General features: G+C 50.1%; 1 protein-coding gene across 2 annotated transcripts in view; it reads right to left on the bottom strand.

The window, feature by feature from the left end:
- Window positions 1-11,338: 11,338 nt before the first annotated feature.
- CCDC12 (coiled-coil domain containing 12) overlaps window positions 11,339-18,419 on the bottom strand; it is a 62,005-nt gene continuing 54,924 nt past the window's right edge. For both annotated transcript variants that reach the window (XM_005600744.4, XM_005600746.4), the window contains 4 exons: window positions 17,778-17,839; window positions 17,289-17,323; window positions 16,148-16,224; window positions 11,339-16,050 (listed from right to left, as the gene is read on the bottom strand). In XM_005600744.4, coding sequence (XP_005600801.2) covers window positions 15,968-16,050; window positions 16,148-16,224; window positions 17,289-17,323; window positions 17,778-17,839 — 257 coding nt within the window. In that variant the 3' untranslated portion in view covers window positions 11,339-15,967. The remainder of the gene's footprint in view (window positions 16,051-16,147; window positions 16,225-17,288; window positions 17,324-17,777; window positions 17,840-18,419) is intronic.

Raw genomic sequence — 18,419 nt, 5'->3', positions numbered from 1 at the left:
CCTTCCCCTCATCTCCAGCTCAAACTGTCTTGTTTTTCTCCATGGACTCAGCACCTGGGAAGTGTTCCCCCTCTCCAACAGCCCCCTACTTCATTGGGGGCTAGGTGAGAGGTCATGAGGCCAGGACCACCACTTAGGCAGTGGGTGGCTTGGACATACGCTGAGCAGCCTCAGGCCCAGCCCCACCTGCCCTTCCAGATGGCGGGCAGGGGAAACAACTGTCCAAAGGCCTGGTGCACTCATGGACTCAATGTAGTATGACCTGCTTGGAAGGGTGTGAGAGAGGAACAGGCCAGGACTTGAAGGGCCACTGAACCAAGCTGAGCATCTGGAATTCCTGTGAGTGCTGGGAGCCACCTGAAGTTCTAGAGGGAGAGCAACAAGGTCTGAGCAACATTCAGAAGAGTTCTTGCTCCAGTGTAGAGAGGCCAGAGAAGATTACAGGGGTCAGGAGAGATGTAGCCTTGTGGGATGCAGGTGGCCAGATGGGGAGATGATGGGAGTGGGAGGTGCTGCTGTCAAGAAGGACCCTGGATGAGGCACTGACTGGGGGAAGGAGACCTAAGTAGGACAGCCCCCACTCCCCTTCCCAGGGGTGTCTGATGCCCCGCTCCAGCACTCAGAGCCACGGGCCCTCTGGACCACTGAGGCTCCAGGATAACTTATCCTGCCCACCCCATGACAGAGTCACTAAGGGCCCGAGCTGGCTGGGCCACAGGGCCCCATCTTCCAGCTGAGACTCCTCCATCAGGAGGCTCGTGAAGTAATGAGTCCATGAGATGCACTCACCTTGAAATGTTCAGACTGGGAACCCCCAGGCAGGGCTGTACTCACCCCTCAGACCGGGTGCCCTCCAGGCCAGGGCTGTGTCTCCCACCTCAGACTTGTTACCCCCGTCCCTTCAGATGGACCCCCAAGATAGGGCTGTGTTTCCCCTTTGGACTAAATGCCCCCAGGACATGCTGAGTACCCCCTCTCAGGTTTGGTGTCCCCAGGCAGAACCAGGCCTTCCATATCCAATTGGACACCTTGATGAGGCCGGCCCTCCCTCCCTCAGGATTTTTGCACCTAGGACAGGGTCAAGCCTCTCCCTTTAGACTGAGCACCATTTCTTCCCTCAGACTGGATGTCCAGGACAGGACTGGACCTCTTACATCAGTCTAAGACCCTAGGCCAGGACCAAGTCTCCTCCCTTAGACTGGGGGCTCCTGGGCCAGGGCTGGCCTATCCACTCAGAGGCCCTGAGCCCCGTCTGGGCCATCCAGGTGTTGGCAGAGGAAGTGGGAGCCCTCAGCGGGCCTGGCAGGCAGTCAGGACCCTGTTTGCCTTGAGCAGGGGCTGGAGCCAGGTGGTCACTTCTCCTTCAAGGCCTCACAGCCCAGCCAAGCCGCAGGGAACACGTAAACACCAGCCGAGCCGGGCAGTGGGAAGGCAGGGAGGCGGGTACCAAGAGACCCTGACTCCTTAGCCACGGTGTCTGGGCACCTCACCTGGACTCCAAATCAGGCCAGTAAGGTGGCCTCTAGATCCCACCTGTCTTGGGCATGTGGACAGGCCCTGCACCTCTCTGGCTGTTTCTCCCCAGCCCAGGCTGGGAGAGGGATTCTGAAGACCCTTGGAAGGAATGTACCCTCCTGAGGGCCCTGGGACACAGGCTTTGAGGGGAGGCTGGGTGAGTCTATAGCTCCCAGCTCAGAGCAGGGTCTCCGGGGTCCAGGGGAATGAAAGAGATTGCTCTCCCTACCCTCAGCCTGCAAGCTCGTGGAGAACGAGGACTGAGCTGGGTCCCACACACCTGCCCAGAGTAGGCAGCCCTCACCCTGGCGAAGTGGTCAGAGGGAGAAGAGACAGGGGAAAGGGGGCTGAGTTCTCTGAAGTTCAAAAGGCACATGACCCTGCCCAGGAAGCTGAGAGGACACAGCTGTGCTCTGGGGGGTGTGAGGAGGACACAGCCCTGCCTGGGGGTGGAGGGTGACAGGACACAGCCCTGCTCCAAGGGTGTGTGAGGAGACATGCACCTGCCCTGGGGGGTTCTAGGAGGGTCCTGGCTCTGCCTTGGTTGTTAGCAGAGTGGTCTGCCTGTGGGGACCCTAGTCAGAGGGGCAGGAGGAGTGGGGCTCGCTGCACACCTCCAGCACACAGGCTGGGCTGGGTCCCGATGCTTGTCCCTGATGCCTCCTCGGCCAACTCCAGGAGAATGATCCCAGCCTGAGGCTACCATGGCCAACTGAAACAAGCCTTGGCTGGGGCAGAGGAGCCTCCTTTTGGGCAGAGGAGGAGGGGACTCCAGAGCCAGGCAGGGGCCTGGGCCCTGGCTGGCTCCGTGGGTGTGCTGTGTGATCCTGGGCAAGCCACCTTCCCTCTCTGAACCTCAGCTTCTCCTCTGAGGTCAGGTCCCTGTCCAGGTCTCCTGGAAGATGGGGCCCTGTGGCCCAGCCAGCTCGGACCCTCAGTGACTCCATCCATGGGGTGGGCAGGATGAGTTGCCCTGGAGCCTCAGTGGTCCGGAGGGCCCATGGCTCTGAGTACTGAAGAGGGGCATCAGACACCCCTGGGAATGGGAGCCGGGGCTGTCCTGCTTACACTGCTCCCCACTGGGCCCCCAGGTTGGTCTTTGCCTGCCTGGACAGGGCCCCTATCTTCCCCTTAGGCAGACTTGGGGCCCTCAGGACCCAAGGCCAGGACATCCCCAAGTGATAGGTATCCTCTTTCTTAAGCATCATGGTCATGTAGGCAGTGAGGGCCAAGAGGTGACGGGTGTGCCAAATCTGTGCAACTCCTCCCTGTCCAAGGGCTGGGGGTCAGGAAAGGGGCCAGGGTCTGGGAGGCAGAAGACAGGATTCTAGACCCACAACCATTCCTGCTGACCTGGGCCTTCCATCTGTGGGTGAGAGGAGAGGTGGGGCCCCTTCATGTTCCTGCGTTAATTACGCACCTATTCTTCAGGCCCCTCCCCCACTCTTAGTGCAATTTGGTTGGAGGTAGAGAGGCAGTCTCAATCCTTCCAAAGGCTTCCTGATTTGAAGGTCCCGTGGTTTTCAGTCTGCTTCTCCTCAGACAGAACACTGCAGGGTGGGGACATTGCCAGCGGCTCTGGTAGGGAGCTCTGCAGACAGCAGCCCCCATGGGGCTCCTGTTGGCTTTGCTTCCCAATGGTGAGGAGGAGACGGGGTTGTGGGCATGCGAGGGTGGGTTTATGGCCACCCCATGCTCCCTTTGCAGAGCCTCAGTGCACGTGGCTCCAAACTCCTCTCGCGGCCCTGCCGCGCGGAGCCCTCCACCTGCTCTCTCCACTGCCCACGCTGTGCTCTCCAGTCAGCCCAAGACAGTGGGTTCCTCCTGGGACCCTTTGCCACAGCACCCTTTTCCTGCTCCAGCATGTCTGAGTCAGGGGACAGCATTGGTGTGAACCATGCCCTGGCCCTGCCCAGAGGCCACACTGCCAGGTTCCCTATCCCCAAGAAGCTCACCCACATCAGAGATATAGAGAAGTGTGTTGTGTGTCTGTTATGTGTTTGTGTGTATGTATGTATCTATAATCGTGTGTGTTTATTTGTATATTTGTATGTATGTGAATTTGTATACATGTGTCTGTTCATTTATGTGCCTAGCTATGTGTCTGTTGTGTCTTTGTATTGTGTGTCTGTTTGTGATTCTATTTGTATGTATGCCTGTGTGTGTCTGTGTGTATGTTTGCCTACGTGTGTCTGTATATGTATCTGTATGTCCATTTGCATATGCCTTTTGGTGCGTCTACTTGTGTGTGTGTGTGTGTACCAGTGTGTCTATTTGTATTTATTTGTATGTATGCCTGTGTATGTGTGTGTCTATTTGTGTGTGTGTCTGTATGGATCCGTGGTCTGAGAATGCCGCCTGTGGGTGGAATTTGGCTCAGAGATGTGTTTGGTTTGGCCCTCACAGTATTTTCAACATCTTGAGCCAACATTTAAAAATCAGGATATTTCACATAAAAATTCAGCTTTCCAGCTTCTCTTAAAAATTCAGAAGCCCTGGCAGCCTTGGGCCTGCATTCCCATGAGGCCACTCTCCTCCGAAGCTACACAGGGGCTGCCTCATCTCCCCACCCTCCACAGCCTCACCACTTGTCTCGCCCACCAATGCCTTGAGGATGACTGAGTGTGTGACCCCAAAGTGTGTGGTCACAACTGAGTGTAAGCCTGGCTGTCAGGGAGTATGTGCATGAGTGTGTGTGTGGAGTGAGTTTGCATGTGTGTATGTGGGTGATGAGGGGCTGTAAGTACATATATGTGTGCGTGAATCAAGTTGAGATGGGAGGGTGTACACATAAATGCATGTGTGAATGTGAGGCCAATCTGTGTGCATGGGGTGTGTGTGTGTGAATGCATGTGTGTGTGCATTAGGCAAATCTGAGTGTGCAAATGTGAGCATCTGCACATGTGGCTGTGAGGTATCTATGCATAAGGGGGTATACATGTGTGAATGCACGCATGTACACATGTATGTGTGCATGGCCGTATTCATGGCCATGTGGAGTGTGTGGGCCACTGTGGTCTGGCATGCTCTGCACAGGGGCCTCTTCCGGCCTTTGACAGGGAATTGGATTCCCGGCTCCTGGCTGGGCTGCCTTGTGGGAGATTTATTTCTGTCTCAGTGCCGACCAGAGGCCTGAGTAATGGGAACATTTAAAGAAAACCCGTAAATACAGAGAGAAGGGGCAGGCAGGCCGGGAAACTCAGTCTGGGCACCCCTGCCCAGCCAACAGCTGCCAGAGGCCAGGCCTGAGCCAGAGAGCGAAGCAGCCCTAGGACCCAGCAGGCACACCCTCTCTGCCCTATGGATTGCCCACTTCTGCCTTTCTAGTAACATCTGGTACGTGAGATCCTTATTCCACCTGGATGGCCCCTGGGTCAACAGTAAGCATCTTGGGAGCTTGACTCTGAGCAACAGATGCTCAGGACAGGCCCAGGGGATGCTATGTCAAGCCTGGCCCAGGGGCTAAGGGAACCTGACCCTCCTGGCTGGCCTCTTTCCCAGCCAGGCTACAGTGGGTCCACATCCCTGGGTATTCTGTCCACACAGGTCTCACACATACTCAGACCCTCCCACAGGAGGGATGAGGCTGCCCATGACCTGGCAGAGCTGGTGCTGCCCCCAGGGCTGGGAGGGCACTCAAGACACTCCACCTGGCGCCCACACACCCTGGAGTGCCTGGTGCCTGGAACCTGAGGAAGGCCAGCCTGGGGTGGGGTGGGGTGCTGCTGTTCTCCCCAGGACATGGCCCCCATTGTTCTGGGTTTTGGGTAGACTAAGCCTCACTTTCAGGATCATCTCTGATATCAGCCACTTAAATGACACAGGCCCTGTGTGAAAGGACAAAAGTTCTTCCTCTGGTAGGGTGACGTCCATTACAGAAGAGCCACTGCAGCAGTGGGAAAAGCAGGCTGTGCTGACCCACGCTTCCCTTCAGGGCCCCGGTTGGTGTCTCCTGCTTCCCCCCAGCGGCCATGTGAGGACAGGGGGGAAATAAAGTCTGCCTGGAGATTCTGGTCCATGGAGTCTCTTGGCTGAGTGGACTGGCGGCGTCCCTGAGGCCCCAGATCCCCACCACTCACTAAGTCCCACTGTAATGCCCAGCCAGATGGTTCTGGGGGAAGTGAGGTCTTTCAGACTGGTCTGAGGGAAGGGGCTTGGCTCCCAGCACAGATCCAAAGACCACCTGGAAGCTTGGCTCCTGGAGGGCAGGACATCATCGTCCCCTGGAACAGCACCCAGCACAAGACAGGTACTCAGAAAACAGGATGAATTAGTGCCTGAATCTCCAGCTCCTCTAGGGTGGGCGGTGCTGTGACAGGCACTGGATGTGGGTCAGAGTCCCACGGGGAGGCCACCTGAAGGTGAGCGCATCTCACACACTGGAGCCAGAAGGTGGTGAGCAGCAGCATGGAAGCCCAACAGGGGATCTGCCTGGGAAGATGCCCGGCACTTGAGGCTGGACAGAGTCCAGGGGGACTAGATTTGCCTAAACTGGCTGCCTTCACATACCTGACCTGCAGCCTGCTGGGCTGACAGCAGAATTTTCCCTTGTAACTTTAGGGGCTGTGCCTCTCTCCTGACCCCGTCTGCCACTCCTCACTGGGGTTCAGGCCCTGTGCCAGCCCAGATGTCCACCTGGCCGCGAGGGGCCCGTCCCCGCAATCCCAGCCCTCTTGCTGCCTCCCCGCTTCCCCAGAGGCACCAACCTTGGGTCTCTGGGACAGCAGGTCCTGTTCTCCTGTCCTCTGCTGGGGAAAGGGCATCTATGCTGTCGCAGAACATTCCAGGCCTGACACCTCTGAGGTAACCCAGAGGCTGGATGTCCTCCATGATTTCAAGCAGGGGGGACCTGGAATGTTAGGAGTCAGGGCTGTCCTGGGAAGTGCCTGGTGAGCTGGGCAGCGGTAGGCACACTAGGGTTCCATCCACAGAGCTGGGTGCTGTCACTTGCTGGTCCATTTCCTCAGCCCTGTGACAAAAGGCTGCTGGGGCCTGAGTGCCTCCTACCTGTCCCTCCAGCCAAGGCCAGGAGTCACTGCAACTGACCTTGAACTACCCTATCTGATGTCCCACAAGACTGTGATGCAGACTCCAGAAAGCTTGTTCTGTCTTGTTTTTAAACGTGGAAAGCACACCTTTAAAAAGATCACACATTTCAGCTTATTAATATGTTTTACCAGTTTCTTTGCTCACCACTGAAAATAAAATTTTTTTTATTTTGAAATAAAAATATAGATTCATAGGAAGTTAAAAAGACAGTACAGAGCAGTCCTGTGTACCATTCACTCAGCTTCCCCGACGTAGAGGACGCCTTCGTTCCATAAGTATAGTACTATATCAAAACCAGGAGTTTGACGCTGTACGATGTGTACACTTCCATTCCATTTTATCACACGGAGATTCGTGTAACGACCACTGCAGTCAAGAACTATCCCATCCCCAGCAAGATCTCCGTCAAGCTACCCCTTTATACACGGAGCCACTTACCTGTACCATTCCCAACCCCCAGCAACCACTAATCTGTTGTCTATCCTTACGATTTTGTCATTTCAAGAATGTTATAGATATGGAATCATACAGTACATGATCTTTTGACATATTTTTTTCACTCAGCACAATGCCCAAGATCCATTGAAGCCGCCGCATGTGTCAGTTTGTTCCTTTTTATGCTGAGTAGAGCAGTATTCCATGGTATGGCTGCACCGCAGTTTAACCAGGCACCTACTGAAGGGCATTTTGTGGGTCAGTTGGTTGGTTTTTCTACAGAATAATAAAAACTTTAAAAATTTTTCACTCCATTACTCCCAAAAGTACAGAACCAAGTGAAGGAATGCCCTTGTAGATTGCAAGCCATGTCAGAAATTTATTACTGTACTTATTTCACCCATTTGTGTGTAATATTTTAATTCCAAACTGAAGGAAGGGAAATTATACTAAGACCTAGATCTTTGATGATGACTTGGCAACCTCCATTAAGCGGAAGATCTGTGCTCATTTTTTTAACTGATGGAGCATAAACAACAAATTCAAATTATCCAGCATTCATTAAGCAAGAATGCAAGCAACATTTGGGGTTTTTTTAAGCTTTTGATGATTAAAAAGCTGCTATGAACATTTGTCTAGTTTTTCTATTTGCTATGTCCATTTGTGGTGGACATAGTTTTCATTTCTCTGGAATAAATGCCCAGGAGTATGGTCACTGGGTTATATGTTAAGCACATGTCTAGTTTCTTAAGGAACTGCCAAACTATTTTCCAGAGTAACTGTACCACGTACAGTCCCAGCAACAACATACGAGAGATTCAGCTTCTCCAAATCCTTGCCAGTAGTTGGTATTATCACTATTTTTTATTTCAGTTGTTAGGTGTGTAATGATATCTCATTATGGTCTTAATTTGCCTTTCCCTAATGGCTAGTATGTTGCACATCTTTCATGTATTTGCCATTTATATATCCTCTTCAGTGAAATATCTCCACATCTTTTGCCCTTTTTTTTTGAGGAAGATTGGCGCTGAGCTAGCATGTGCTGCCAATCCTCCTCTTTTTGCTGAGGAATACCGGCCCTGAGCTAACATCCGTGCCCATCTTCCTCTACTTTATATGTGGGACGCCTACCACAGCATGGCTTGCCAAGTGGTGCCATGTCCGCACCCGGGATCCAAACCAGCGAACCCCAGGCTGCTGAAGTGGAACGTGCGAACTTAACTGCTGCGCCACCAGGCCGGCCCTGCTTTTGCCCATTTTCTAATTGGATTTTCCTTTTATTGTTGAGTTTTTAGAGTTCTTTATATATTCTACATGAGTCCTTTATCAGATACGGAGTTTGCAAATATTTTCTTGGTCTGTAGCTTTTCTTTTCATTCTCTTAACAAGGTCTTTGTTGGAGCAAAATCTTTTCATTTTAGTTAAGTCAAATTTCTCAATTTTTTTCTTTATGAATTGTGCTTTCGGTCTTGTGCCTAACAATTCTTCAATTGTTCAAGCTCTAGGTCCTGAAGGTTTTCTCCTAAAGTTTTTATAGTTCTACATTTTACATTTAAATCTATGATCCACTTTAATTTTTGTATAATGTCTGAGTTTTAGGTTGGGGTTCTTTTTTGGCCTATGTATACCCAATCACTCCAGCACCATTTACTGACCACTATCTCCATTGAGCTCATTTTGCACCTTCATCAAAAATCAGTCGGCCGTACTTGTGTGGGGCTACTTGAGTTCTCTGTTCTCTTCCACTGGTCTACGTGCCTACCATCTTGATTACTGTAGCTGTGTAATAAGCCTTGAAGTGGGGAGTGATTCCTCCTGCTTTATTCTTTTAGTTAAAAACTGTTTAAGCTATTCTACTTCTCTTGCCTTTCCTGATACATTTTAGAATAATCTTGTCTTTATCTAAAGATCTTATTGGGATTTTGATAGGAACTGCATTAAAGCTGTATATCAATTCTCCAGTAAAACTATCTAGCCTTGGAGATTTCTTTTTCAGGAGTTTTAAAATTATGAATTCACTATTCTTATTATGGAGCAAATTATCTACTTCATCTTGGGTGAGTTGTGGTAGTTTGTGCTTTTCAAGAAATTGGTCCATTTCATCATCAAATTGTCATATTTATGTGGGTACTTACAGTATCCCCTCACTGTCCTTTTGACGTCTGTGGGGTCTGCAGTGATAGCCTTATTTCATTCCCAATAGTCATAATTTGTCTTCTTTTTTTGTCTTGCTAGAGGTTAGTCAATTATTGATTTTTGCAATGTTTACCAGTTTCTTTGCTCACCACTTCTTCCTGCATCCTGTGGCAAGCACTGCTGGCTGCCTTCCCAGTATTCTTTCTACCCTTCTTCCTTTCTCATGGGACTTCAATTTCAATCATGGTGGCAACGTGCCCAGCTTAAAATATCGTTACTCCCCACGTCTGCAGTCAGGGGTAGATCTGACACAGTAATGGGTGATCAGATGTGAAGGCAAGTCTGGTGGACTGGGCTCGTGGCCATGGTTTCTTCAGCTAGCTTGCCCTTTGCCCTCCCTGCTCCTGCCTGTAGCTCAAACTTGGGGGTGCAAAGGCTCCTAGGGGAGTTAAGGACGGCAGCTGTGGAGAGAGAAGGGACTCAGTCTCAGGCGGCCTCAAGGAGCCACTGTACCACCTTGGACTTAACACAACAATAAACCCCTCCGTGTTTAAGGTCCTGTTTGTGAGTGTCTGCTAAATGTAGTCCCAATTTCCATAGCCCCCTCCCTGACCCCACCTCGGTTCCTCTCGCTACAGAGCATCCTTTAGTCGTTCTTTCAGCAAAGATCTGTGCATAGTGAACACCAGGTGTCATAAGCCTGAAAATGTCTATCTTGCTCTTATTATTTATGACAATTAAGCAGACTGACATTTCGTTTCCTCAACACTTAGGAAAAATGTGTCTTCTAGTATCTACTATTGATGAAAAGTGAAACTCATTCATTCATAAGTAATCTTTTTTTCCCCCCATGTAGCCTGCATGATTTTTCTCTTTACCCTCAATGTTCTAATCTAGACCATTGCAGTGAAACTGCAGATGTGGCCATTTAAAAAAATTCCACTTCACACTTACTGAGAAATTTAAGTTGTGAATTCCAGAAACCTCTCTTTAAAAAAGCTTGTGTGTGAAATACAGCACATATACCAAAAAAGTGTGTAAAATGGAGAATAAGATGAATTCCTGTCACTCAAGCCAAAAAAAAGATTATCAGCACCTCTAAGGGCCCCTTCCCTGTGCTAACTGCAAGTCTGGTGCTGAGGATCACGCCCCTGCTCTTCTGAGCCGACTATACCATCCATGTGTGTATCCTTAGAGTATATGGTTTTACTCTGCCTGTTTGGGAACATCACACAAAGTGGCTCATATTCTGTTTCATCCTTCGAGCTCTAACCATGACCTCGCACATGGCTAGAAGCTCATTTCACCACTATGGGGTATTTCACTGTAAGAATGACAGCTTCTGACTACACCGTGTTTTATCTTGAGTGCGTGCGCACACTATTATGAACAAAGCACACAGCTTCTACAAGCATCCCCGTCCGTCTCCTGGTACACCTGTGCCACAGTTCTCTAGGACACCAACAGTGGAACTGCTGGCCACGGGTGGGTGTGCACGTGTTCAGCTTTTCCAAAGTGGCCTCACCACTCAACCCTCCCCAAGGCGGCAGGTGCAAGGCCAGCTGCTCCACCGCACACTAGGCAGGGCAGCTAACGACACTTCTGTCTGGAGGTTTTCCTGTCTGACACTGCGCAGCTCCCTCAGCTTCCTTTTGTTGATTCTGAGCTTGAGAGCTTTTCCAATCCCTTTACTTTCAATATTTCTGTTTGGGTTCAGGCTTGTATTTTTTTAAATGGCATTGGATTCAGTTAAAAGAAAAAAAAAAAGGCGGCCCAATACATAATTATAATTAATGATATATTTGAATTCATTTACTTGTCTCACCTCTTCTCTTTCTGCCTTCTTTTGGATAATTTTTTTTTCTCATTCCATTTTCTTTCTCAACTACTTTGGAAGTGGTACACTGTTCTTTCAGGGTTACCCTAGAAATGCCAGCCTGCCTTGCACCAGTCTTAATCAGATGGAGTCTTTTCTCTCTTCCTGAGTGAGCTCCTCCGATAATAAAGATTCCATCCCCTCTCACCTCGGCCCCACGCACTCCTGCTGTCTCATGTTCTAAGTAGCCCTTATTATACTTCTACTCCACAAAACACTTGTTTTATGAGGTCAATGACTACTAAATTTACACTTTCTCTCATTCCGTCTTATCTCAGATTATCCATCTGGGATCGTGTCCATTCAGTCTGAAGACATCCTCTAGAATTTTTTTTAAGGAGAATGCTCATTTATTTCATTTTTTAAAAACAGCTTCGTTGAGATACAATACACATCTCAAACAATTCACCCATTTTAAAGTGTACAACTCAATGGCTTTTAAAATATTCACAGATTTGTGCAACCACCACAAGCCATTTTAGAATATTTTCATTACCCCCAAGTAGATTTTCTCTTAGTGTGAGTCTGCAGGTGACCAAATCTCTGGTTTGTTTGTCTAAAAATATCTTGTACTTGTAAGATATTTTCTCTGGGTAAAGAATTCTAAGTGACAATTTCCTTTCGTCCAGTTAACACTGATACCAGAAGGTACCTTTCCAGTTAACGTTGGCCGTGGTTGCCACATCTGCTGTCACCCTGCTCCCTGAAAAGTAATATATCCTTCCTAATTTTAACATCTTTTCTTGGTCTTTTTGTTCTGCCAGTTTATTACACTGTATCTAGGTATGTACTGGTTTTAAAATACATGCACAAATTCTTAGACAGACCTCCCTTCCAGAGGTGGAACCTAATTGAGTGTGGGCTGGACATAGTGACTTACTTCTAACGAATAGAACGTGGCAGAATATCACTTCCAAACCAGGTCATAAAAGGCCTAAAGCTTCCTGCTGCTTCCTCTTTTGGATTGCTTTTTCTCTGGGGAAAGCGAGCTGCCACGGCACGCAAACACTCAAGCAAGCCTCAAGGAGAGGTCCACGTGGCAAGGATCTGTGTGCACACTATGCTTCTCTAAGCACTCCTGTGAGCCCCAGGAGTGGACGTTGTCCTGGGAGCAGATCCTTCAGCCCCAGTCAGGCCTTCAGATGACTGCTGCTCTGGAGTACATCTTGACTGCAACCTCAAAGAGACCCCAAGCTAGAACTACCCAGCTAAGTCTCTCCTGAATTCCTGACACACAGAAACTGTCCGATAATAAAATTTGTTGTTTTAAGCCATTGAGTTTGGGATAATTTGTATGTAGCAATAAATGATTAATACAAATGTGAAAAAAATTTTAAGCAAACTTGCTTATTGAGCTATAAAAACATACAAAAAATGCACAAACCATATGTGCAGTTCAATGAATATTCATAAAGTGAATATAGCTAATTAATCACCACTCATATCAAGAGATAGAACATCAGACTGTAGATTTCTGTTTGTTGCCCTGCTGGAGATTTGTTGACCTCCCTGAATCTGTGGATTGGTGATTTTGAAAAGTTCACAGTCACTTAAAAAAAATACTAGGGGCCAGCCAGGTGGCACAGAGGTGAAGTCCATGCACTCCACTTTGGCAGCCCAGGTTTCACGGGTTTGGATCCCTGGTGCGGACCTATGTACCACTCATCCAGCCATGCCGTGGCAACATCCCACGTACAAAACAGAGGAAGACTGCCAAGGATGTTAGCTCAGTGACAATCTTCCTCAAGCAAAAAGAGGAAGATTGGCCACAAATGTTAGCTCAGGGCCAGTCTCGCTCACCCCCTAAAAAAATATATCACCTCTGCCTCATTTTTGCCTTGTTTTCCTTCCTGGACCTCCAATCACACGTGTGCTGGATCTTCTCACTGTCCTCCATATCTCCCAGCCTCTTGTTCTACATTATCCATTTGTTTATCTTGCTGGGCTGCTTTCTGGATAACCTCTTCAGATCTCGCTTCCCATTCACAAATTCTCTCTTCAGCTCTAATTCATAGATACACGGTTTTTAATTGCTATAATAATTTTTATTTCCAGAGCATCACTTTGGTTCTTTTGCAAATCTATTCCTATTTTCAAGCCTTTTAGTTCCTAAGTCATTTTTAAACATTTAAATGATCTGATAATTCTAATGTCTGAATTGCTCGCAAGTCTGATTCTACCATGTTCCTTTTGATGTCCTTTGCTCTGGGTGCTTTGTTGCCTAATATATCTGGTGAACTTTTCTGTAAGCTGCTCATTTTTCTTGGAACTTTATCGGTGGGCATTCTTTAAGGATGAATAAAGGTTCATTCAGGTAGGATCTGCATTTCCTTCTATCAAGTGTCTGAGACCCCTACATTCTGGGACCACTTTAAATTCCTGGCTTGAGGTTTCTCATGTACAAACCCACATGAGGGCTTGCTCAGTTCTCAAGGGAGACCTTTTTTCACTCCAGTAAGTGGCAAGGTTCAGTTTTCCTCTGAGATGCTGAGAGAGCAGATTTATTGTTAGTTCACAGAGGGTGCTGCCCTTTGGGGCCCCAGCTTTATGGAGGGCTCTGCTACTAGGCCCCTTATTATGCACAGGTATTAGGTTGTCTGGGCCCCAGGCACCGAGAGCCCCAAAAACCAATGCTCAGCTTCACGTGGTTTGTCAAATGCCTTCAGGGCATTCTGCTGCTTCTCTTACCTTTTTGCCTGAGTATTCCTTAGTTTCTTGCCAGCTCATTGGTGCATTTAAAAAGTACTTGTCATTATTTATTTACCTGGTATTTTTAACTGTATGCAAAGGATCAGTTCAGGTAACTATTCTACCATGACGCCAGAAACAGAAGTGGTCAGCTATTCCTTCTTCAAGTAACTTCTTTCTTAGATTTTCTTTTCCCAAACTCCTGTCAGCTAAAGGACATCTGTCAGCATGTTAAGATTCTCAGTCTACCCTCTCCCTCTCCGCCACCTTTTGGATCTTCAGCTGTAACTTCCAATTTATTAATCCCTTCCTTGGCTATAAATTATTATTTAGCTCTTCTAGTGAGTTTCTTATTTTAATAAACATGCTTTATTTCCCAGATTTCTAATCAGTTCTTTCTTATATCTAATCCCTGTCACTTGAATTATGGGGGTCAGTCCCTCTTTTATCACTCTGGTGATAAAACAAATGCTCATTTTAAAGCCTGTTAGGATGTTACTGTTTCAGTTTCCTCAGGGACAAATTCTCCCAATTTACGGTTGCTGGTCATTCTTTAAGGCATTGGATTTTCTCACATATTTTTAAATTAATTCATGCATAATAGTTTTTGTTTTTCTGTCTCCAGGTAGGGCAGCTTTCCTGTAGTGTTGTAAATGCAGAAGCAGACCTGCATTAGCCCTCTGGCTCACACTGTGGGGTATCCTTGCTCTAGTCCCAGGGCGGGTGCTGAGCGGAAGCCCAGTTCCCAGTCTCCGGGTGTCTGAGCTCACACTGCCGCAGACAAGCACCCTGTTCCAGTGCAATCCCGGGAAGTGGGGGACGTGCTTTCCTCCTTTATTCCTAGGAAAAGATGCCCAGTCCCAGAGCCCGGCTCTCAGAGGGAGCCTGGCTCCAGTCCTGACACCTGTGGGCATGTCTGATCCACGTCCCTGTGGGAATCAGAGTCCTAGTCTTGTCCCACTGCTCACCACAGCAGCCAGCCACCTACCACTTCAGCCCTCACAGCTGTAAGTTTCTGCTTCTTTTTTACACAAGAATTACCTTCTTAGAGTAGTTGCATAATTTTAACTTAAAGTATTTACTTTATTGAATGAGTGTGCTGGTCCCTGTGTGCACATATTCCACCTCTATGGCCCGAGTCCTCAGCACTGTCTCCCAGAGCCAGGCCATCTCAGCACAGAGGAAAAAACACACTGGGATGACTCAGGGGCAGGAGGCTCAAGGGGAAACCCTGGAGGAAACTCAAGAGTGTTATCATTCTGAGGGAGATGAAATTCTAGTTGGCCACAGGTACCTGGAGTCAGAGTTGTGGCCAGACAGTCACTCCGGAGAGTCAGCTCCACAGAGGAGGCTCATGGTCCAAAAGCCAGGACCTTGGGGGCCAGGGTCCAAGACCACATGTGAAACCCAGCTTACAATACTCTAGTCTCTAGCAGAAAGGGCCACCCTCCCCCACACAGGGGCCCTGTCCTAGGGGAGCCATGGTCTAGCTGACTGGTGAAGTGGGGAGAGGGGCTGCCTGGGGCTGGGCAGAGTGGAAAAGAACAGTGCTGGGGGCCTCAAATCTGGAGCAGCCTAGAGTTGAGGCTGGCCAGGGTATAGCTCACCCCCTTCATGGGCCCAGTCTCTTCCCTCTCCCTCTCACACTCTGAGGGGGTCCACAGAAGACCAAGATGGGAGCCTCTCCAGGCTGTCCCACAGACTACTGGAAGGCCTAGGCCTGTGGGAAGTCTTAAGAATCCTCTCAGACCATGTCTCTGTCACCCAAGGGTTTGAGATGACCATCACTGACCAAGGACTGGGTCAAGACCTAGGCCCAGAAGGTCACACCTGGGCCTTCCCCACTCCTCCAGCCTCAACATGCTCAGCCCAACACAGGGCTTACAAATTAAGCATGACCTCTGTAGCCACCCTGTCTTGGGGCCCGATCCCACAGTGCCCCAAGGACCCAGGAAATATTTGATAGGTTTCTACCACACACAGGGGTCTGCTTGTTTCTATTTCCAGAGATTAAAAAAATGTTCCAAACACATACATATGTACAGACACAGCCAGCCTACAGAGTTGCTGCTGGCTCTGTCCCCACTCAGGGTGGTGGGGACCACTCAGGAGACAAGGAGTTGACCTCACTCCATGGGGGTGGGGGGTTTTCAGACTGATGGGGCAGGGAGTCACTGCTCTGAAGCCAAACTGGAAGTGATGGCAAGCCCAGCTCCTACCCTTGCCCAAGGACAGGCCTGACAGATGGGTGAGGGGACAGGGCACGCCTCAGTCGGAGTCGCAGGCCTCTTGTTCTGTGTTGGCGTCCACCGCAGAGGCCAAGCTATCCTCCTGGCCTTTCAGCCTCTCGCCTGGATAGATGGCAAACAAGAAGGGTGAAGGGGGGGCCTTGTGCTTGGGCCACCACCCAGAGGGCAGGGGTCCCGCCTTCCCAGGCCCTGCACTTACGGATCAGTTCAGCAATGGCTCTCTGGGTCCGCTTTTCTAACTTCTCCAGCTTCTTGGCTACGTCTCTCTTGAGGTCCCTGGAGCAGAGAGGTGGGAAGAGTCTGGAGGCTGAAGGCTAGCCTGGTGTGGCCTTGGGGCCCTCCCTCCCACAGCCCCTCTGGCATTAGCAATCACACTCAGTTGTCTGAGGAGACTGCCCTGAGGAGGAGGCAGGTTTCTCCTCTCTCTCCCTTCCTGCATCTTCCAAAACCCAGCATCAGCCATCCCTCCCAGTCCCAGTGAGGCAGAGACTAGCACCACAGACCCACCCAACACAGGGCACTGAGTGGGTGTGCAAGGGTAGATGGTTTCTCAGGGGTCCTCTCTTGGTCTGGTCCCCTTGGTCACCATCAGGGAGTGACTTGTCCCAGCCCACTGTGGGTCCTGCTTGTCTTCCAGCCACATGTTCACCCTCACCACCGGGAGCTTCCAGAAGTGTACACACACTCAGCGTATTTTCTCTGGCTCTGGGTTTCCTAGGACATATGCCTCATGCTTTTGTTTCATCAAATTAGAACACCTTCAGCTGGTGCTGTACTTGACACAGAATTGCAGGTGAGAGGGATATGCCCACACCTCTGGCCCAAGGTAAAATAGAACACAAGCCCCAGGTCACATGGCCTCTCTCACCTTCTTTCTCAGCCCAGTCACAAGGACACCAGGGAAGAACAAGTACTTCACAGAGAGGGAACTGAGGCCAGATGGGAACAGGCTAACTGATGGCAGCACTGGGTGGCAACTGCCTTTGCCACCATCTTGCCTCCCCCTGTGGCTCCCAGAGGCAAAGGTCGGACTTGCTCAAATGGAGCTCTCTGAGGTAAGGCCCTCACGCTTTCAGAAGGGACTTCTTGAGCAGACTGCTGCTCTTCCGTCTACCTGAGCCCCTCCTCACCCTCCAGGTGTCATCTCCCATCACTTCCCTCTCATTCTCCGTTTATGTCCTTCTCAACAGTGATTTCGGACAGTAATTATCTCGTGTAGCTGTAAGTTTATACTGTCCATATCCCTGCTGTGAGGGTGCAGAAGGCCCTGCCTGAGGCCCATGTCTGGCACCACAAGAGCCCCAATCAGTATGCACTAGTCCTACATGGGCAACACTCACCAATCAGGCTTCCGGGGTGCAAGGTTAGCCAGGTCCTAGGGAGGGAGGAGACAGAAGTCAGGGCTGGAAGGGCCCAACCCCAAGGGAAGTAGGAAGACAGGAGACAGAGGTAGGAAAACGGGAGAAAAGGGAGGATGGAGGAGGGGGGTGAGGGGAAGCAGGGAGGTGGAAAGGAAATAAAGAAGTGGTGAGGGGCCGGCCCCGTGGCCGAGTGGTTAAGTTCACATGCTCTGCTTTGGTGGCCCAGGGTTCGGATCCTGGGCGCGGACATGGCACTGCTCATTAGGCCATGTTGAGGCAGTGTCCCACATGCCACAACTAGAAGGACCCACAACTAAAACTATACAACTATGTACTGGGGGGATTTGGGAAGGAAAAAAAAGAAGTGGTGAAAGGAAGGGGGAGAAAGGAGAGAGGAGAGTAGGTGGGTAAGAAGAGAAGGACCCACAGAAGCAGCGAGGGAGAACAGGGCCACCTGCAGGCACTCACCACTTCCTCAATGACGGGCTCTGGCTTGGCGGCCTCCAGCTGCTCCTTCACCTTCTCTTCCACTAGAGGGTGCAAGACAACAATGGAGGCCTGTGGGAAAGGTGCCCACTCTGCAGCGACACTGCAGTATGATACTGCACACTGCAGCTGCCGGAGAGGGGAAGAGGGTGCAGGCAGGTCCCTGGGGAGATCCTGGGCTTTCTTGCCCCTATCTCTCCCCTTGGCCCCCAACCAGCCAGAGGCAAAGCCCCTGCAAAGGCAGGTTTGGAGGAAGGGCTGCAGTTTCCCAGGATGAAGGCAATCCTGAGGTGAAGGAGGGCCAGCGGGAGGCAGCTGGAGCAGACAGAGCCCAGAACTCCAGTTAGGAATCATCTCAGCCCCCAGCTCCCCAGTTGTGAAATGAGAGAGTTGCCTGGATATATCCAAGGTACGGTTTTTGAAGGGCCTTGAGGACTGGATTTTTCCATAACCTCCACGGGCTCCTGGCCTCCGAGGACATCCTCTGGGTCCTGGACTGGCCGGGGCACAGGAGGCTTTTCTTCCCATCCCACTAAGATGTGTGCTGCCAAGACCAAGGGGACAGCCACTCTGAGGAGGCCTGCACTCACACCTCCTGGCTCCATCCAGCTGCTGAGAGCACAA

Source organism: Equus caballus, chromosome 16, assembly GCF_041296265.1.
Source record: "Equus caballus isolate H_3958 breed thoroughbred chromosome 16, TB-T2T, whole genome shotgun sequence".
NCBI classification, from domain to species: domain Eukaryota; kingdom Metazoa; phylum Chordata; class Mammalia; order Perissodactyla; family Equidae; genus Equus; species Equus caballus.
Note: the sequence above shows the minus strand (reverse complement) of the source record. Positions and strands in the feature narration are given on the sequence as shown.